This window comes from Nipponia nippon, unplaced genomic scaffold (genome assembly GCF_047370975.1).
Source record: "Nipponia nippon isolate SJK-2023a ecotype South Korea unplaced genomic scaffold, ASM4737097v1 scaffold_7, whole genome shotgun sequence".
Lineage (NCBI taxonomy): Eukaryota > Metazoa > Chordata > Aves > Pelecaniformes > Threskiornithidae > Nipponia > Nipponia nippon.
This window is the reverse complement of record NW_028262391.1, coordinates 18,765,914-18,781,064: the sequence shown is the minus strand read 5'-3', so window position 1 is coordinate 18,781,064 and position 15,151 is coordinate 18,765,914. Positions and strand designations below refer to the sequence as shown.

The 15,151-nt window shown below is 42.3% G+C and overlaps 1 protein-coding gene across 4 annotated transcripts in view; it reads right to left on the bottom strand.

The window, feature by feature from the left end:
* Positions 1-8,598: 8,598 nt before the first annotated feature.
* The window catches only part of PID1 (phosphotyrosine interaction domain containing 1), a 92,045-nt gene continuing 85,492 nt past the window's right edge, over positions 8,599-15,151 (bottom strand). For 2 of the 4 annotated variants that reach the window (XM_087739578.1, XM_087739579.1), the window contains exon 3: positions 8,602-11,445. In XM_087739578.1, the coding sequence (XP_087595704.1) occupies positions 10,969-11,445 (477 nt within the window). In that variant the 3' untranslated portion in view covers positions 8,602-10,968. Of the gene's footprint in view, positions 11,446-15,151 lie in introns of all 4 variants that reach the window. The other 2 variants (XM_087739580.1, XM_087739577.1) reach the window with 2 other exon arrangements.

The following is a 15,151-nucleotide window of genomic DNA, read 5'->3' as shown; positions in this document are numbered from 1 at the left end:
CTTTTGATTTGAAAACTGAGTTCCCTGTTTCTCTAAATGTTGTAACAGGCATATATTTTCTGGTAAGCTTAATGATGAGCTCCGCTAGCCATACAAATAATACAAACATAATTCACTGCAAAGATATGCCCCTTTCAGAGACCACTTCATTTATTCTTTGTAGTAGCAAGGAGCTGAAAAATCCAGGCATGAAATCATGTTTTCCAGCTATGCTTTTTGCTATATTTATGGTCTCTTTGGTAAAATCAAAGGAATGCACTTCTGTGTAATGGGGCATAGTTTGAACGGCACAGTAACCATCACGCCATAAAATTTAGAGTTGGGCTGCTTGATTACAAAAGCATGTCCTCACTCCAGCCTTTGCACAATGCAGCTGTTTAAATCACTGAGAGTTTAAAATTGGAGTCACTTGAGAACTAAAATTGCATGTGATGGCAAAATGGTAGAAGATATTAAGTCTGGGCTGCCAATTTCAGAGCAATTTCTAGAAGTCTGAGAGCTTACTGAGAAAATTATGGGATGTAGAACACACAGCACTCATTAAACTCATTTTCTTTTGCTTGCAGCATGAGATTTTCTATCTTGGCACTTCACTGTGGGACTCCTTGAATTTAGAAACAGGTACCAACAAACGTGAATGGGGTAACGAGAGTTTGAGGAATGAAGCCTTTAACTTCTGCTGTTTTTCTCCTGAGCTACGCTGCTACTGCATGTTCATTTATTACTGTGTTGGACAAAATCTTACAATCCGTACTTGGTTTAACAATGTTCATGATGTGACAATCCCATGTAAATTTTCAAGTAGGCAGTGACATACTAATGCAATGATCACCCTCCTTTTCCTTTTAGGTGATGTGCCACAGTACAGCATCCCAGAAACTATCAGTCAGACAAGGGACTGGGGTTTACAACATCTGGTACCTCACGCTGACACAGGGTGTTAACATAAGGAGGTGGAGCTCCGCTGTCACCACCAGGCTCCATGCGGTAGGCACCAAGGTAAGGTTTTTCCACAAGTCTCCCACCTAATTTTTATGCTTACGTTTACCTGTACCATGACGTAGTTTTGACAGCGGAGCCACCTCCGATCGCATTATCTCTGGCAGGTGGATGGGGAGCTGGCCTCCCCCACCACGTCGCTCTCCCCTGGGAGTACACGGTAGAAAGACCTCATGAGGTGACATCTCATCACACACTATAAGTTATGATAATTACATTGTTATAATAAACTACAGGGGCTTTTTCCTGTAGTTTTCATCCGCCTCCACAGAAGCACCCAAACTATGTAAGCTGTCAAGGATGCCCATGATGACAGATATTGTAGCTCAATAAAACTCAATAAAAGCAGGTTTAATAACATGCTTTTGCTGCTTTTCCAAACTACAAATACTAAATAGTCCTAAATCTTTTTTCTCAAGGTAATTCCCAGATTTCCAAAAGACAGCTGAGACTCCTCCACCCAAATATTACACACTGAAAACACACTCAACACATTGAGTTTTATCAGAAACAAATAAGAAGAATGCTGTGACTATCAGTACAGAGCTAATGTCTAACCATTGTCTCCTCAGGGTGACATCTCAGTCAAAGCATCAGTTACTTCCCATGCAGGGAGGTTTCTGCAGGGCAAAAGCCGGTGCAGAATCTGTCCTCCATCGTTCCTCAAAGCAACTCACACAGTTTCCACAGGAGAGGCAGTTTAAGGATTACCAGACACCGTTACAAGTCTGCTTCTTCTGTTTTTCCTGTACTATATAACCCTCATCCCTGTTGCCAACAAAGTGTCAGTAAATGCAATAGCTTCCAAAAGCCTGTGATAACCTGCGACACCTGCAACAGCACAAGGACGAGGAATGGGGCTTGCAGAGCACTCCTCCTTCCTTACAACCTCAAAACTGCTTAATTAGGAAATGAGTGGAAAGCCATTGCAGAACCAATGCATCACAGGAAAATAAGGGTACAACACTTTCCTTTTCAGCCGTTAAATGGCTGTAGACATTTTTTCCACATCTGCAGCTATTGTTTCTCTCATTTTTATTAAATCTTAGTGTATACCAGTTCAGACCATTTTGATTTCCACCTGCATGAAAGTAACGTACATCTTGCATGGGCTGACATCAGTTAATCCACAAGATTAGAGTTAATTCTCTGTTTTACCTAATTAACTCCGCTGGACTGATCACACTTACTTCTCTCTCTGGCTAAGATGCATGCAGCTGCTCATCTAAAGCATACAAATTATCTCATAGCCTAGTTATGCTGCTGACACGAGGTCATGAAAAATGTGCCAACAAAACAGAATCCCCAGTGCTCCAGCAGACAACAACGAACCTCATATTTCACTATAACTTGGCAATTAAGTCGGAAGAAATACCTCGGGAGAGGAGCCATTCTCTAGGATTTCAAGCAGAACAAACCGCTGCTGATGAATTAGCTGAGACCCACTGCAGCGCGCAGGCAAAATGTGAACCACGCTGAAACTCTTTGTTCTTAATGTTTCTAATGGCATAAATCAGGATTTCTGTAAGTAAGGCACAGGGAATGCAGCGACCTGCTGCACAAGACCTTGCTGCCTTAGGAAAGCTCAGCACAATTCATCATCACTTCATCCTGCAAACAGATGAAGCGCCTTCAGCCTGCCGGGCACCCCAGCCCGTGTCTCGGCTGAGCTGCGAGAGCACCCCACAGCCAGTGTCGGCGCGGCTGTCCTGGTCTCACATGCCTTCCCACGCGCCCACCGATGGCTGCTGCCCCAGAGACACGTGCGCCAACTGAGACCACCAGTCCTGTTCCATGTCACCATCCTGACATCAAGACCTGAATGACCTGAGGCGGTACAGACATGCGTCCCCTACTGCAGGCACACCAGCAGAGACCTGTAATGAGTCAATTAGTAAATGCTGGGCAATTATTGTTGGTCATCCTTCTGCAAACTGCAGGAAGGAGACTGTGGCCTTTCCTCCTCTGCTCAGCACAGACTAACGCGTTACCATATAAATACTTCCACAACACTGGTAGGAAAAGATGTATTTTTCTGACAGGTCACACAAATTTAATCAGAGCACGCTACCTGCAGAAGACACTGTGATGGCCCAGGGAGCAGAGCAGCATTCATTGGAAGTGACAGTGACCTCCTCCCAGGGATGCCGAGGACAGGCAAAGCAGGATGGCCAAGCCACAGCAGAGGAGTGGGTGCAGGGATTATGCAGCTCCTCTCACAGTAGACCTAGCTCCAGCTCGTCCCAGGCCATTCCTTTGCTACTGAATAGCAAAGACTATTAGAAACAGGGAAGGGAGACACAAATGCCTTTTCTTTGTGTGGCCAGAGTTGACTTGAAAAAACACCAAGAAATCCACCTGGAAATCCCAGAGAGAATCAGGACCCAAACCATTTAGGAGAGCCTGGGTAGATGTGAAGCATGGTCTATTAGTCAAGCACAGTTTCAGATTTCACCTGTTTCTGCATTGGGATAGGCCTGACATCTTTTATGGGTATAAAAATAACCCACAGTTGACTAGATCATCATTTAACCTCATTTTTCCTTTCTAGAGGAGTTTCTTTTGAAGTTCCTCTGCGTATTTCGTTATTGTCTTGGGATATGGAAAAGCTGTTGTTACTTGAAACCACCAGATCTGGAATCCATTAAAGATGAGACCAAGCCAGGGAGCACCAGCATGGTACTAAGCATTCAGCCACAACAATTTAACCCAACTGTGCAAGAAAACCTTGATTAATTATATCCTCAGCAATTATGTCTAAAACTATTTCTACTATCTCTAAATGAGAGGTAACTAATTTGAGATAGCAATATCTTACTTTTTCACATGCACATATGACCCATATCAACTTTGAAAAATTACTCGCTTTCCAAGAATGAAATCCACTCCTGTCTGTCGTTCTCAGAAAATCTATACTGCCCACAGAAAAACATACCAGCCACATTATGCATTATTCATAGGATTATAATGTTTCTTCTCCTTCCAAGAGCAATGCTATTTACAGGAAAATAACAGAGAATGTAACGCACAACGCAAATAAAAGCATAAGAGATAAAAGTTATCTAGTACTGCCTTCCCACTCTGATGGTTGAAGTTGGGAATGGAGAGGGATGCTCCGGTCTGCACAGTAATAGCCCCCTCATGAAGGGACACATGGATTCTGTACCACGCGATGTGCACAGTAATTAAAAGGCACTCCTTTGCCATCAGAGCTGGGCTACTTTTAGTGGCATGTTTTCAATAAGTGTTTTCACCTTGCCAATGTAAGCGCGCAAACAAGTCACTGCGTTAACACGTGAGCAGTTTTCTCCCAATGAGAAAACATTAATAGCCTTTTCACGTACACTTCCCACCACAGACATTAAAAAAAAAAAACAAACCAAAAAACAAAACAAAAAAAACCCCACACAAAACAAACACCCCCCTGACACCCCCTCCCATCTTTCTAGCAATAACTGGAAATCATGCCTACTGCCTACATGACCTATTGCTAAAATGTTCCTGTGCCAGGCTCGGGCTTCATCTCCTTAGGCTGTCAGCACAACATTAGGATTATCTTCAAATGCACTACCAGGACCTGCTCAATAGATAGTTACTTCAAGTATTTTTAACGCTTCCTCAGTTGTACATTAGCAACCTACTTTCTCACTTCCAGTTTTTCTGAAAAGAGCTTGCAACAACCCACATCTCTTGCAATACACTCTTTGAAGCTCCTCTCTCTCTCAGCAGGGTAAATCAGGTATGCAACTATTTGAAATCAACCAACAGATGGAAAGGGAGAACGGACAGAGACGGTGCCACCCGAGGAGCCCACGGGGCACCCTGCCACAGGCATGTCCTGCCAGAACACAGTAACTCGCTGCTGCTGTGCACACCCCGGGAAGTCCCGGCACTAGGCAGGAGTCCAACTCACACAAATCCAGCTACCTCCAGGCACTGGCCATACCAGAGCATCCCTAACCCTGTCGCTGCTGTGGAAGCTGAGCATATCACATTTATTCTGGTGAAGACTTTCCTATCACTCAGCTGTACCGGGGATCTCCGCTGAACTGATCACAGAAAGCTCTCCAACAGCTTATCCTCACTCTTCAGTCTTCACTGAACTGTTCCGTTTGGGGAAGCCCTTTGAAGAACGATGAACTGCCCAGGTTTTCACATATCCAGTTCATGCTCAGACAGCAAAAATCTCAGCCTGGCCACCTCCATTATCCTGTAGACACACACGTCCCTGCGGGGGCCTGCCGTGCCCTTCCACCCCCCACGCAGCTTCAACAGCCTGCAGCTTCCATCCCATTTGCAGCACGTGGTCAGCACGTGCGTCATGTCTGTGCTTCCGACATATTTCACAACACTTTTCAGGGAAGGCACTGCAGAAGACAGGATAACATCTCTCCAAACATACAACTATTTTCAATAAATCATTATATCTGCTTTAACAGCCCTGATCAAAATTAATTACAATCCTAACTCAAGAAATTGTCACGGCATGTACAATGAATTACTGCCATACAAGAGAGGTCTTCCCAAACTTCAAGCTTAGCCTGTGCAACTTAGCTACAAAAATTCAAACCAGCAGCCTGACCCAACTTTCTTAAAGCGTCCTGCAGCTACCCTGCGACTCCTCCTGCAAACGCCGTGCCCCTGGCGCAGGCACACAGACTCCCTGCGGCTGCAGCAACAGGGACACGAGCATCTGGCCCATGGACTTCAACAAAAAAGGACGTTTTAAAAAACACCCTGTATCTGTTTAAAATTACATTAGAAGAAAGGTATAATGAATGTCCCTGTTTTCACAAAAGGATATATTCTCTTACTATAAACTCCTGGCAGACTGAACACTCTAGTCTACAGGATAACAACCACACATTTAAGCTATCACTTCCCAATTATACACAAATTAATAATTCACTACCACAGGGAAAAATGAGCCCAATCATACATCATTCTTACAGCAGCTAATTGGGCATGGAGTGGGCCAGCTCTGGTGCTAAATGGTAAATAATGCATACAGTATATCAAATTTTGCATGTAGACAGACACGTTAATTTACTTCCCACTAAAGAAAAAGAACTTTTTAAGAAGTAAACCATTTATCTCAACACTAACATGCAAGATTGCCTTCCCACATACACCTAGTATGTGCCCATCATACAGAAAACATTTATTAACAAGCATCACGTTTCAAGATGTGTGTGTGTACATGTGTATGCATATATATGCACGTGTATGTGTCTACAGACACACAGGGAACCTTACAATTCAAATAAAATTCACTGTGAATACACAGATGTTGAAGTCTCAAAGCTTCCAAGAACCACATATATATGTAGCTTTCTAAAAAACTGATATGGGGTTGCCTCTGTATCAAAGTCTTCTCAATCACGTGCCATTTATTTGCAGGTTTTAGGAAAATTAAATGCAATTCATTGGCAACGTCCAACTGCTTTTTCATGTAAAAATGAAGCCACTCGCTACTGGAAAGTTAGGGAGTGGAATCAACTGCAGAGGGTTTTTTTTTGTTTGGTTGTGTTTTGGGTGGTGGTTTGTTGGTTTTTTTTTTTTTTCAAATAAAACAAAACATTAAGAGGTTCTTAGGGGCCTTTCAGTTTAAAACATGAAAGAAATGACTCTCTGCTTTTCTTCTTCCCACAGGCAAAAAACCCCATCCACATCTAAGCAATTCTCGAGCAACCTGTGCTCGCTAGTGCAGTGCGGTGCTCTCCCCATAGCACAACTGCTCCTGAGCTACAATCATTCACCCACAGCTCCACAGAAGACTAGGTATGAACAGAAGATATTTAGACTTCAGAGCTTGAAAACTGAGCAAACTTACTCTATATAGAATAACACTTACTTTCTTGTTTTCTTAAGGTAGGTAGAAACATTATGAAAATCACCTTGACAAAACACAGGTGATGGTGCATATTGATGCTGAAGTGTAATGACCTAAATGCTCTCTACTTTTTCTGCAGTTCTAATAACACACTTAGATATTCGACCCTTTTCTACTCTCCCCTACAAACAGAAGAGAGAAAGAAATCCCTTACGTGTTTTCCTGGCTGACGCCGAAGGAACTCGTCAACCCACAGCGGGATGCAGTGAGATCCAAAACTGGGCTCTTTGTAGTTGAAAAGGAAAGTCTTTAGCCAACTGGAAGTGACTTCTGATGGAAACTTTATGATTTTTCTTTTCCAACAGATTAATTGAAGGAAAAGTTTAACTTGATGTTTCATTCCAGTATCTATTGGCAACTGATATTCAGTGACAATTGATATGCTCGCAATTTAGAAGTAAAAGCTTTTCTCCTTCATGCAAATGGCATCACACATTTGGTATTGATAATACAGAGGGATTTGGCCTGAATTCCAAATTATCTAAGGATCCAAACTCATGATACTGATTATTTTTCAAATCTCATGTTTTTTAAGACAAACTGGAATTCACATTCCCTCATATTCCCTTGCATGTTTGAACCCTTAGAAAATAGCTGGTTCGTGTTTCAAAGGGTCTGATTTTCTACTCACAAGGACTAGAATTTTCTCCTTTGTACTTTATCATTCAAAATTCTCATGTAATCCACAGCCTCTAAGTGCTGAGGAATTATTGCATATGACACAACATCAAATACCTTTGCGAGAACTCCCCAACCCACCATAAATCAGTGCAAGGTCACAGCACCACAGTGCACACACACCATCCGCCTCGCATAACGGTCCGTTCAGGGTACCCTAATCAGCACCTAGGAACACATTTCCAAATGCACATAGGCAACTAGCAAACAGACAAGCTCTGTGTTCCCGAAAGCATCAAGTTGTCTGACACCAAGCCATGAAATACAACAGTCCAAAACCACAACTGAGTAACCTGCATCCCCATCACTGAGTGAGTGCACCACAAGGCTGTTAACATCAACGCATGGAGCATCACTGTAGACAACGACCTGCAGACAAACCAGCTTAAAATCACACTCCCAGATTATTCCTGTTCTCGGTAACACCACGTGGCTGTGGGCTACAGGGGGGAGTAACACCATAGCCCAGGGCTCTTGCTTGCCAATGCTGCCTGTCACAGGCGTGACAAGGGGAGCAGCAAGACACCGCTTCAGGGTGTAGAGTAAAAGCACATTGGAAAAACCCTTTGCATTTCTGTCTATGGTTTCTGTGTGTTGCTCCCAAATAAAGTCAGCACCATTTGCAGAAATTTAGACTGTCCTAAATAAATAAATAAAAAGACAACAACAAAACCCCCAAAAAAGGTATTCTTTGCATAACCCACACCTGCAGGTAACTTCGGGAGATAGGATCTTTTCAGCAGACCCTAGCACATTAGAGGAAAGCCCGTGATTAAAAATAAAATGATGACAACATTTCTGTCCAGCTGTGCTCTGGCTGGTCTGGACTGCTTGGTGAGAAGGGGAGGCTGTCTCAGTCAGAAGGATCACACCCACCCCCACGGCAGGAACACATCCCATGCTTCTTAGTATTTGCTCCAGAAGTGGAAATCCCAAACCCAAATCATCTGCCATAGTCCTCTGTGGGGCAAGCAGGAGGCATCTCGGATCCTGTGTGTGAGGAGGGCTGGTATTTTCCTTCTCCCCCTCCCACACTGGAGCAGCCCTCGGTTAAGAGCTGGGGCTCACAGTCAAACCTCTCCATTGTCAGCAGGGACATCTGGCTGAGAGGATGAAACAGGGTATTTCACATGCTGATTCACAGCAGCTTTGGTGGCAGAGCACCAAAGAAACTAACACGTGATTACAGCTCTGAGCAAAAGAAAATAATTTGTTAAAAGCTGAAGGAAGTTTTGCCTAATTTTGCCTTTGGTCAAAAAGACAGATACATACATGGCAGGACTTGGGGTTGGTTTTGGTTGTTTGTTTTTTTTTTTTGTTTGGGTGTTGGCTTTTTTTGGTGGGTTTTTTTTTTGTTTGTTTGTTTGTTTGTTTTTTTGACCAGCATATAGCCCATACATGACCCTTCACTTCCAAATGAGCATTGTGGGGAGCCATATTTGGAAACACTGGACCATGCAATGATTCAGAGAGAAACAGTTCTGGAAGCTGCCGGCCTGGTGTTTTATTCCCTATCCCACCATCTAATGCCACACCTGAGCCACTCTGATTTCTGTAAGCAGGGCAAGATACCACTCCCACTCAGCAGAGCTCATTTCAACTGGCCAGGTGTGTGTGGGGGGGTACCTCTGTCATCTCCTGCAAAGCAGAAATTATAAATCATGTCCACACACAGCTAAGTTAAAAAAAAAAAATCTCACAGCAAAAGTATACCTAAAATATTTAAAAGAAAATAATTTTAAAATATTAAAGGTAATTCTCATAGAGACTGATGTAACACTAATCGGAAATAAATTAACATTTTCATTCCAATAAACAAAATGAACACAGAATCCACACACAAAACAAAACCACAGAGTTTGCATTGGAAAGACAGCTTAAAACTCCCAAGCTTTAACTCAAAACATTTTTTTTTATTAAAGTATGAATGCATTTATGCTGGAGAATAGTTTACATACATTGTAAAGCAACAAGCGTATTTTCAAGAGGTGTGGGCCCTGCTCAGTATGTCTCCATGCTCCATCTACATGCTTTAACACTAGACTCACACATACACTCTCACATACAAACATATAGACCCACAAAACTCAGACACAGAGCTCTCTGCTTTGATTAGCTTTCTTTTAAGGCTTCTGTAAGGTGCCCTAGTGCCCCTAACATTACCATAATTACGAACAAAATTGTATAAAGGAGCAGCATTACTTGCAAACTATTGATCTGCTCTCAGCTTTAAAAAATATCAAGTGAAACAAGTTTTTCCTTTTATTTGAGTTTTATTAAACATCTGCATTTAAGAAAGGCATGACTCTCTATATCTGTGAACAAGGAAATATACGGGAATCTTAATATGAGCTTCTCAACCAGACAGATGTTCAAACCTGACTCCTAAGGGACCGTTTCCTTTGATCTTTACAGTAACGCAGCCCTGGCTGTGTGACGAGGCACTACCAGCTCCATCCCACCAAGGCCACTCGACCAGCAATGCGGAGACCAGTAACACGGAGTTGAGGCTACCATGCTCATATCACTTCAGACCTGAGGTTAATGAGAAGTCACAGTTCAAACAGTGACAGACCCAAGTGTCCCTCAACTCTTACCAGCGGGTCCCCCTCCTGCGGAGCACATCAGGGTTGGAAAATGCACAGATAGGGGTGCTGGCTCGCTGTACCCCTGGGCGTCGCGGAGTATTTCTGCCCACCCCTTTTTGGTATCCTGCAGTATATAGTCTGAAACTGCAACTACTGGTGTTGGGTGAAAGATGTGGCAGCAGGTATATTAAGAAAATAGGTACAATGAATAAAATAAAGGATAGCATATGATATAATGTGTACATACAAGCATCTTCTTTCATTTTTTATCTGTGAAATGTGAATTAACTGCAGAATGCCAGGCCATTAGTCTAAAAGGCTATGTATGGCTGTCTTAGCCTACGTACGATCAAAGGACTTTTGTGATGCGTCATGGAGAAAGATTCTTCAGGAACCATTAGGGCTTTCCAGGTCTACTTGCTCTTATGCATCAGCATCAGCCCCCAGCTAGGAATGCCAGAGGAGCAACTAATAAAATTGTCTGACCAGTCTTATAAGACAAACAGGAATGACTTTACTTCATGGTATGCACCTGAACTACAGAGACAAGAAAGGGACAGTGATGGGTGGGTGAGAGAGATGGGGGAGGGAGCTTTTTTCTCACTTTTACAACAGCAGCAGATTTCAATGTAACATAATTACTTTAATGACGCATATCTGTAGGTACTGAATTGCTCTTTTGATTTTAAAAGCTGGTCAGACAAGTGTTTGGCAGTCCTTTCATTCCCCAATTTCAATTGTTGCTTATTCATCTATCAGCTCTCATTCCCTAGGCCATTTCTGCCTTTACTGAACCGTGAATGAGTTCAGTCAGCCATCGTCAGATTCAAATTCATGAGACACTTCCTCTGACGAGCTGTTCCTGTGGATCCGGCCATCGCTTTTCATGCTGTGAAAAGTCTTCTTAAAGGCCTCCATCATGGCATGGGCCAGCTTCTTGGCCTCCAGCTTGCTCTCACACTCTACAGCATGGCAGTCCATCTGGTAGGACAAGTCATCGTTGATCTCCCGATAGACCCAAGCAAAGATATTTGGGCTGACGTTGTGGTCAGCAGTGCAGTAGGCTATACGTGCTACCTGAAAGGTATCCATGTGGACTGTTGCCTCGCCTTTGAGGTCCAGATGATGCAGCCAGACTTGGAAAGGGCGAATTTCCAGAAGGGCGTTAGCTGGGTAAATATCCTCCCTGGCGAGCGTGTGCTTCTTCCATAATTCAATGACTGGTTTCTCTGTGCAGCCTGACAAAAATTGCATCCCTGTTGTGGAAACCTTACCCAAATATGTAACCTGCAAAGAAAAGCAAAGATAGGTGAAACACAGACAGAAGACTCTGGAGTTGCTTTCTGCCATCCTAGGGAACTTTCCTTTATCTGGAAAACAAAAGTACCCCCCCCCAGAAAACTCCCCAATTTCCCCATCGTCTTCAGTAAAACAGTTTTCAAACTGCTTTCCAGATATTTGCTTTGTCACATGCTGACTTCACCATTCCAACCCAGATGTTAAAAATGTTCAGCATCTGAGTTTCAAGGGATTTCACTCTCCTCAGCTTCCCTGGACAGCCCAGCTTTACAGCCCATGACTGTACCTCTAAGCTCATGTTAGCAAGCCTAAGTGCCAGTGGAGCAGGCCCCCAGGTAGCTGTGATGCTAACCGCTTTTTTTTCTTTCTACTTTATTCAGAAGATTTATTTGTATCATATTTCAAACATTAATATAAGGGAGACTGAGACATTCTCAGTCTGATAACGAAAGGCTGCAGAAGGTCAGAAAAGCATGATCACAGCAGAGGATTTTAAACTGTTTGAATGTTTTTTTTCCAAAATGATCCTGTTTTTCCACCACTTCTGCTGTTTCTACTTAAGTATTAAGCCAGGAATAGCTCAAAGCTTTCAAAACTCTATCTTTGAGCAGGGCTGAGACATTTATTACATCAATTTAAGAAAATATGCTGTTAAAAGAATCTAGTAATAAATCTACCTTAGTTCAATCACATCATCTCTGTGCTTTTCCATCTAGCTCTTGAGTAAATAACCTGTTATCCAGTCTGCACAGGAAAGCAAGGTGGGTTTAGTGCCCTTACTGTATTTTGTTCAACAAAAATCAAATTCACTGAGAGGTCCATATCAAAATTCTGTCTTAAGCCTGTGCAGAAACATCCCCCTAAATCTGTGCAGCTGCTAAAGAGGCTTTCTTCCACTTACAGCTGAATGGAAGATTATTTTATCTGGGAAAAGGGATTTTTTCTAGAAAAGACAGATCAACGCATATAAATACAATTATGCAGATTATTCTATTTATTGCTGTTGTCAGAACGGTGCATTTAAGAACAACTACATGAAAGCAAAATTGCTTCTAATTTGTCTCGTGCAGCAGTAACTGCTTCAGACAGAATCTTGTGCCTCTTGCTTAATGTCTTACAACCTTATGTGCATTTTACTCAAGGCGTTTGGAGAAAAAAAAGTAATCACATGCATTTTCCAAACTAATTTCTTCAAAATTCTGCATTAAACACACAGTATCAGCTATTTTTATTTTGCATATGCTTTAAGAAATGGAAAGAAAAAATATGGGATTTCCACAATTAAACGCATTAAAAAAAATCATACCCACAAGGAATACAGGATTTGTATTCCATGCAAACAAGATTTTCCACAAGAAAAATATTTTGCTGCAAGCTTCATAGGTTTTGTTAAACTCAGAGACCTAAATTAAGCCATAATTAAGGAAAAAGCTCACAAAACATTATTGGAAGTCTGTGTGGCTTAATCACGCCTGCCAAAAAAGCAGTTTCATAGCATTGACATTTCAAAATGGGAAGTCTTATTCTTTGCCTATAAATATTCATGCTTTGCACTGGGAATATGTTAAATCTTATAAAGCTTTATATTTTTTGGAACAGTAGGAAACACGACAGCTAGAACAGTTAACAAGGCAAGACCTACCAGTGTTTTGCTTTATTTTATTTTATTAGTGATGAGAGTTGACTTCCCTAAATACCATGGAATAACTTAAAAGAAAACCTCAGAGCTCATAGTGCCAACTAAACACATACAAACAGCACATACAAGACCAAAGAAGAATGTGTCTGCAATATACTGGGGGTGGGGGGGGTAGGGGGATGTTCAACATATATCCACAGTCATATTGCTTTGAAAAGATCAAGATCAGCGTGCAAATTTGCACATTAAATATATTCTCCGAAGGTTCGCTCAGCACCATTTCATTTTCACAAGCCAGCAAAAAAAAGACTAACACACACTGTAAATTAACTCAGCATTTGGGGTTCGATTCAAAGCCCACTGCAGTAACAAAAGTCCTTCAGTCAACTTCAAAGAGATTTGCACAAAGCCTTTAAACGCTGAGGAAACGCTCACGCACTTTGTCACTGCCCAAACACAGTTTTGAATCCCCAGTCGCAGAAGAGATGCTGCCACTACCACAACATTTTGTCCCCCCAGACGCTGTTTGGAGAAGACCGGTATCACTTGGAGCACACAGAAATAAGCACCTCCGTTTAGTGCACAACAGTAAATGCAGGGAATTGTTTCATTATGGGTTTGTCTGCAAGACGAAGCTGTTGACAGCACGTGAGCTGCCCTGCCGCAACGGCATGAGGAATGGGAGGAGAGAGGAAAGCAAAGGCAGCTACATCCCACTTAGGAAGCATTGTTATGGGTCTTCCCAAGCAGTTAGTGCTGCTGAGCTTGGTGCTGCAAACTCACTCCCAGCACACAGAGCATCAGCTTCTCAGCACAGATGACTCCCAAGTGATGCTCAGGACACCTCCGGCAGCTGAGGAGCAAGACTGGAGTGGGCTGACACACAGGAGTGTAAATTGAGTTTAATGTTCTCTCTCTTCCTTCCCTGCCACTAATTGCAACCCCCCGTTGGTCATCAATCCATGTGTGGCCTGCCTAAGTGTGAAGTTACAAATAAAGTATTTGTATTATGAAGAAAAGCAGTGAATTACTCTGAAAGCAGCCAAGGCAAAAGTAGCTAATAAGGATGGGATGATGGCATGTTTACCAAAATGGGACGTAATGATCTGATTTACTGTCCCAGTTCTGTCACATTATAACTGTGTAGGAACCTTTGGAAAGTTGCTTCCTTTAACACCACTTTGCATCTCCATTATATAAATTTCATTTTCCTTTGAGGACACATTCATAAATATTTATAAGGTGCTTAGACATTACAACAAGGAGTTCAGGGGAGAGAGAATAAACAAAACCTGTGGTTTAGAGTCTCTCCTGTACTGTGTCTTACATAGAAACATCAACACCTACTAATGTTGTTATTTTTTGTTTCTTTTTAACAAATGATCATTTTTTTCCTAATTGAGATACAAGCATTTCACAAGAGCAGCATTACCAAGGCTCTTAGTGAAGACAGATGTCTAACATTTCATCGTTTCACGGTCCCCTGCTAAACACAGAACAGGGCTTCAGGGGCTGGCGAAACACCTCGAATATCTGACACAAAAAAGGCAGCATCCTGTTCAGAACAAAGTTTTCTTCATGATTAAATATCATCTACATGTTATCCGTTAATCCATCTGGAGCTGGCCAATTGAGTAACTTAGACATTAACATTTTCATAATTGCGGGGGTGGCACCAGTATGAACTAAAACAGGCAAAAGATGGATTTATAGGGCACTTCTCCCTGAGCTCTCAGTTACAAGATTATTCCATGAGCAACGCTCCCTGCATTTCAGCTCCTACTTCATCACGCCTCACAGCACACCCACTTTTATTCAAATGCCCAGAAACCACTGACCACACACATCATTAGAGTAAAGCTACTACAGTACAACCATCCTCCTTTTTGATTTCCAAGTTTGCCAACCAAAGATCAAAGAACAGATTATTCCTTCCATTATCAGATGGAGGAGAAAATTATCAGATGGAGGCAAAAATTCCCACTGGTGGTCTTTTCCATTAAAATCAATGGTGTCTCATCAGCCAGCAGGAAGTATAAAAAAAAAAGAATTTAA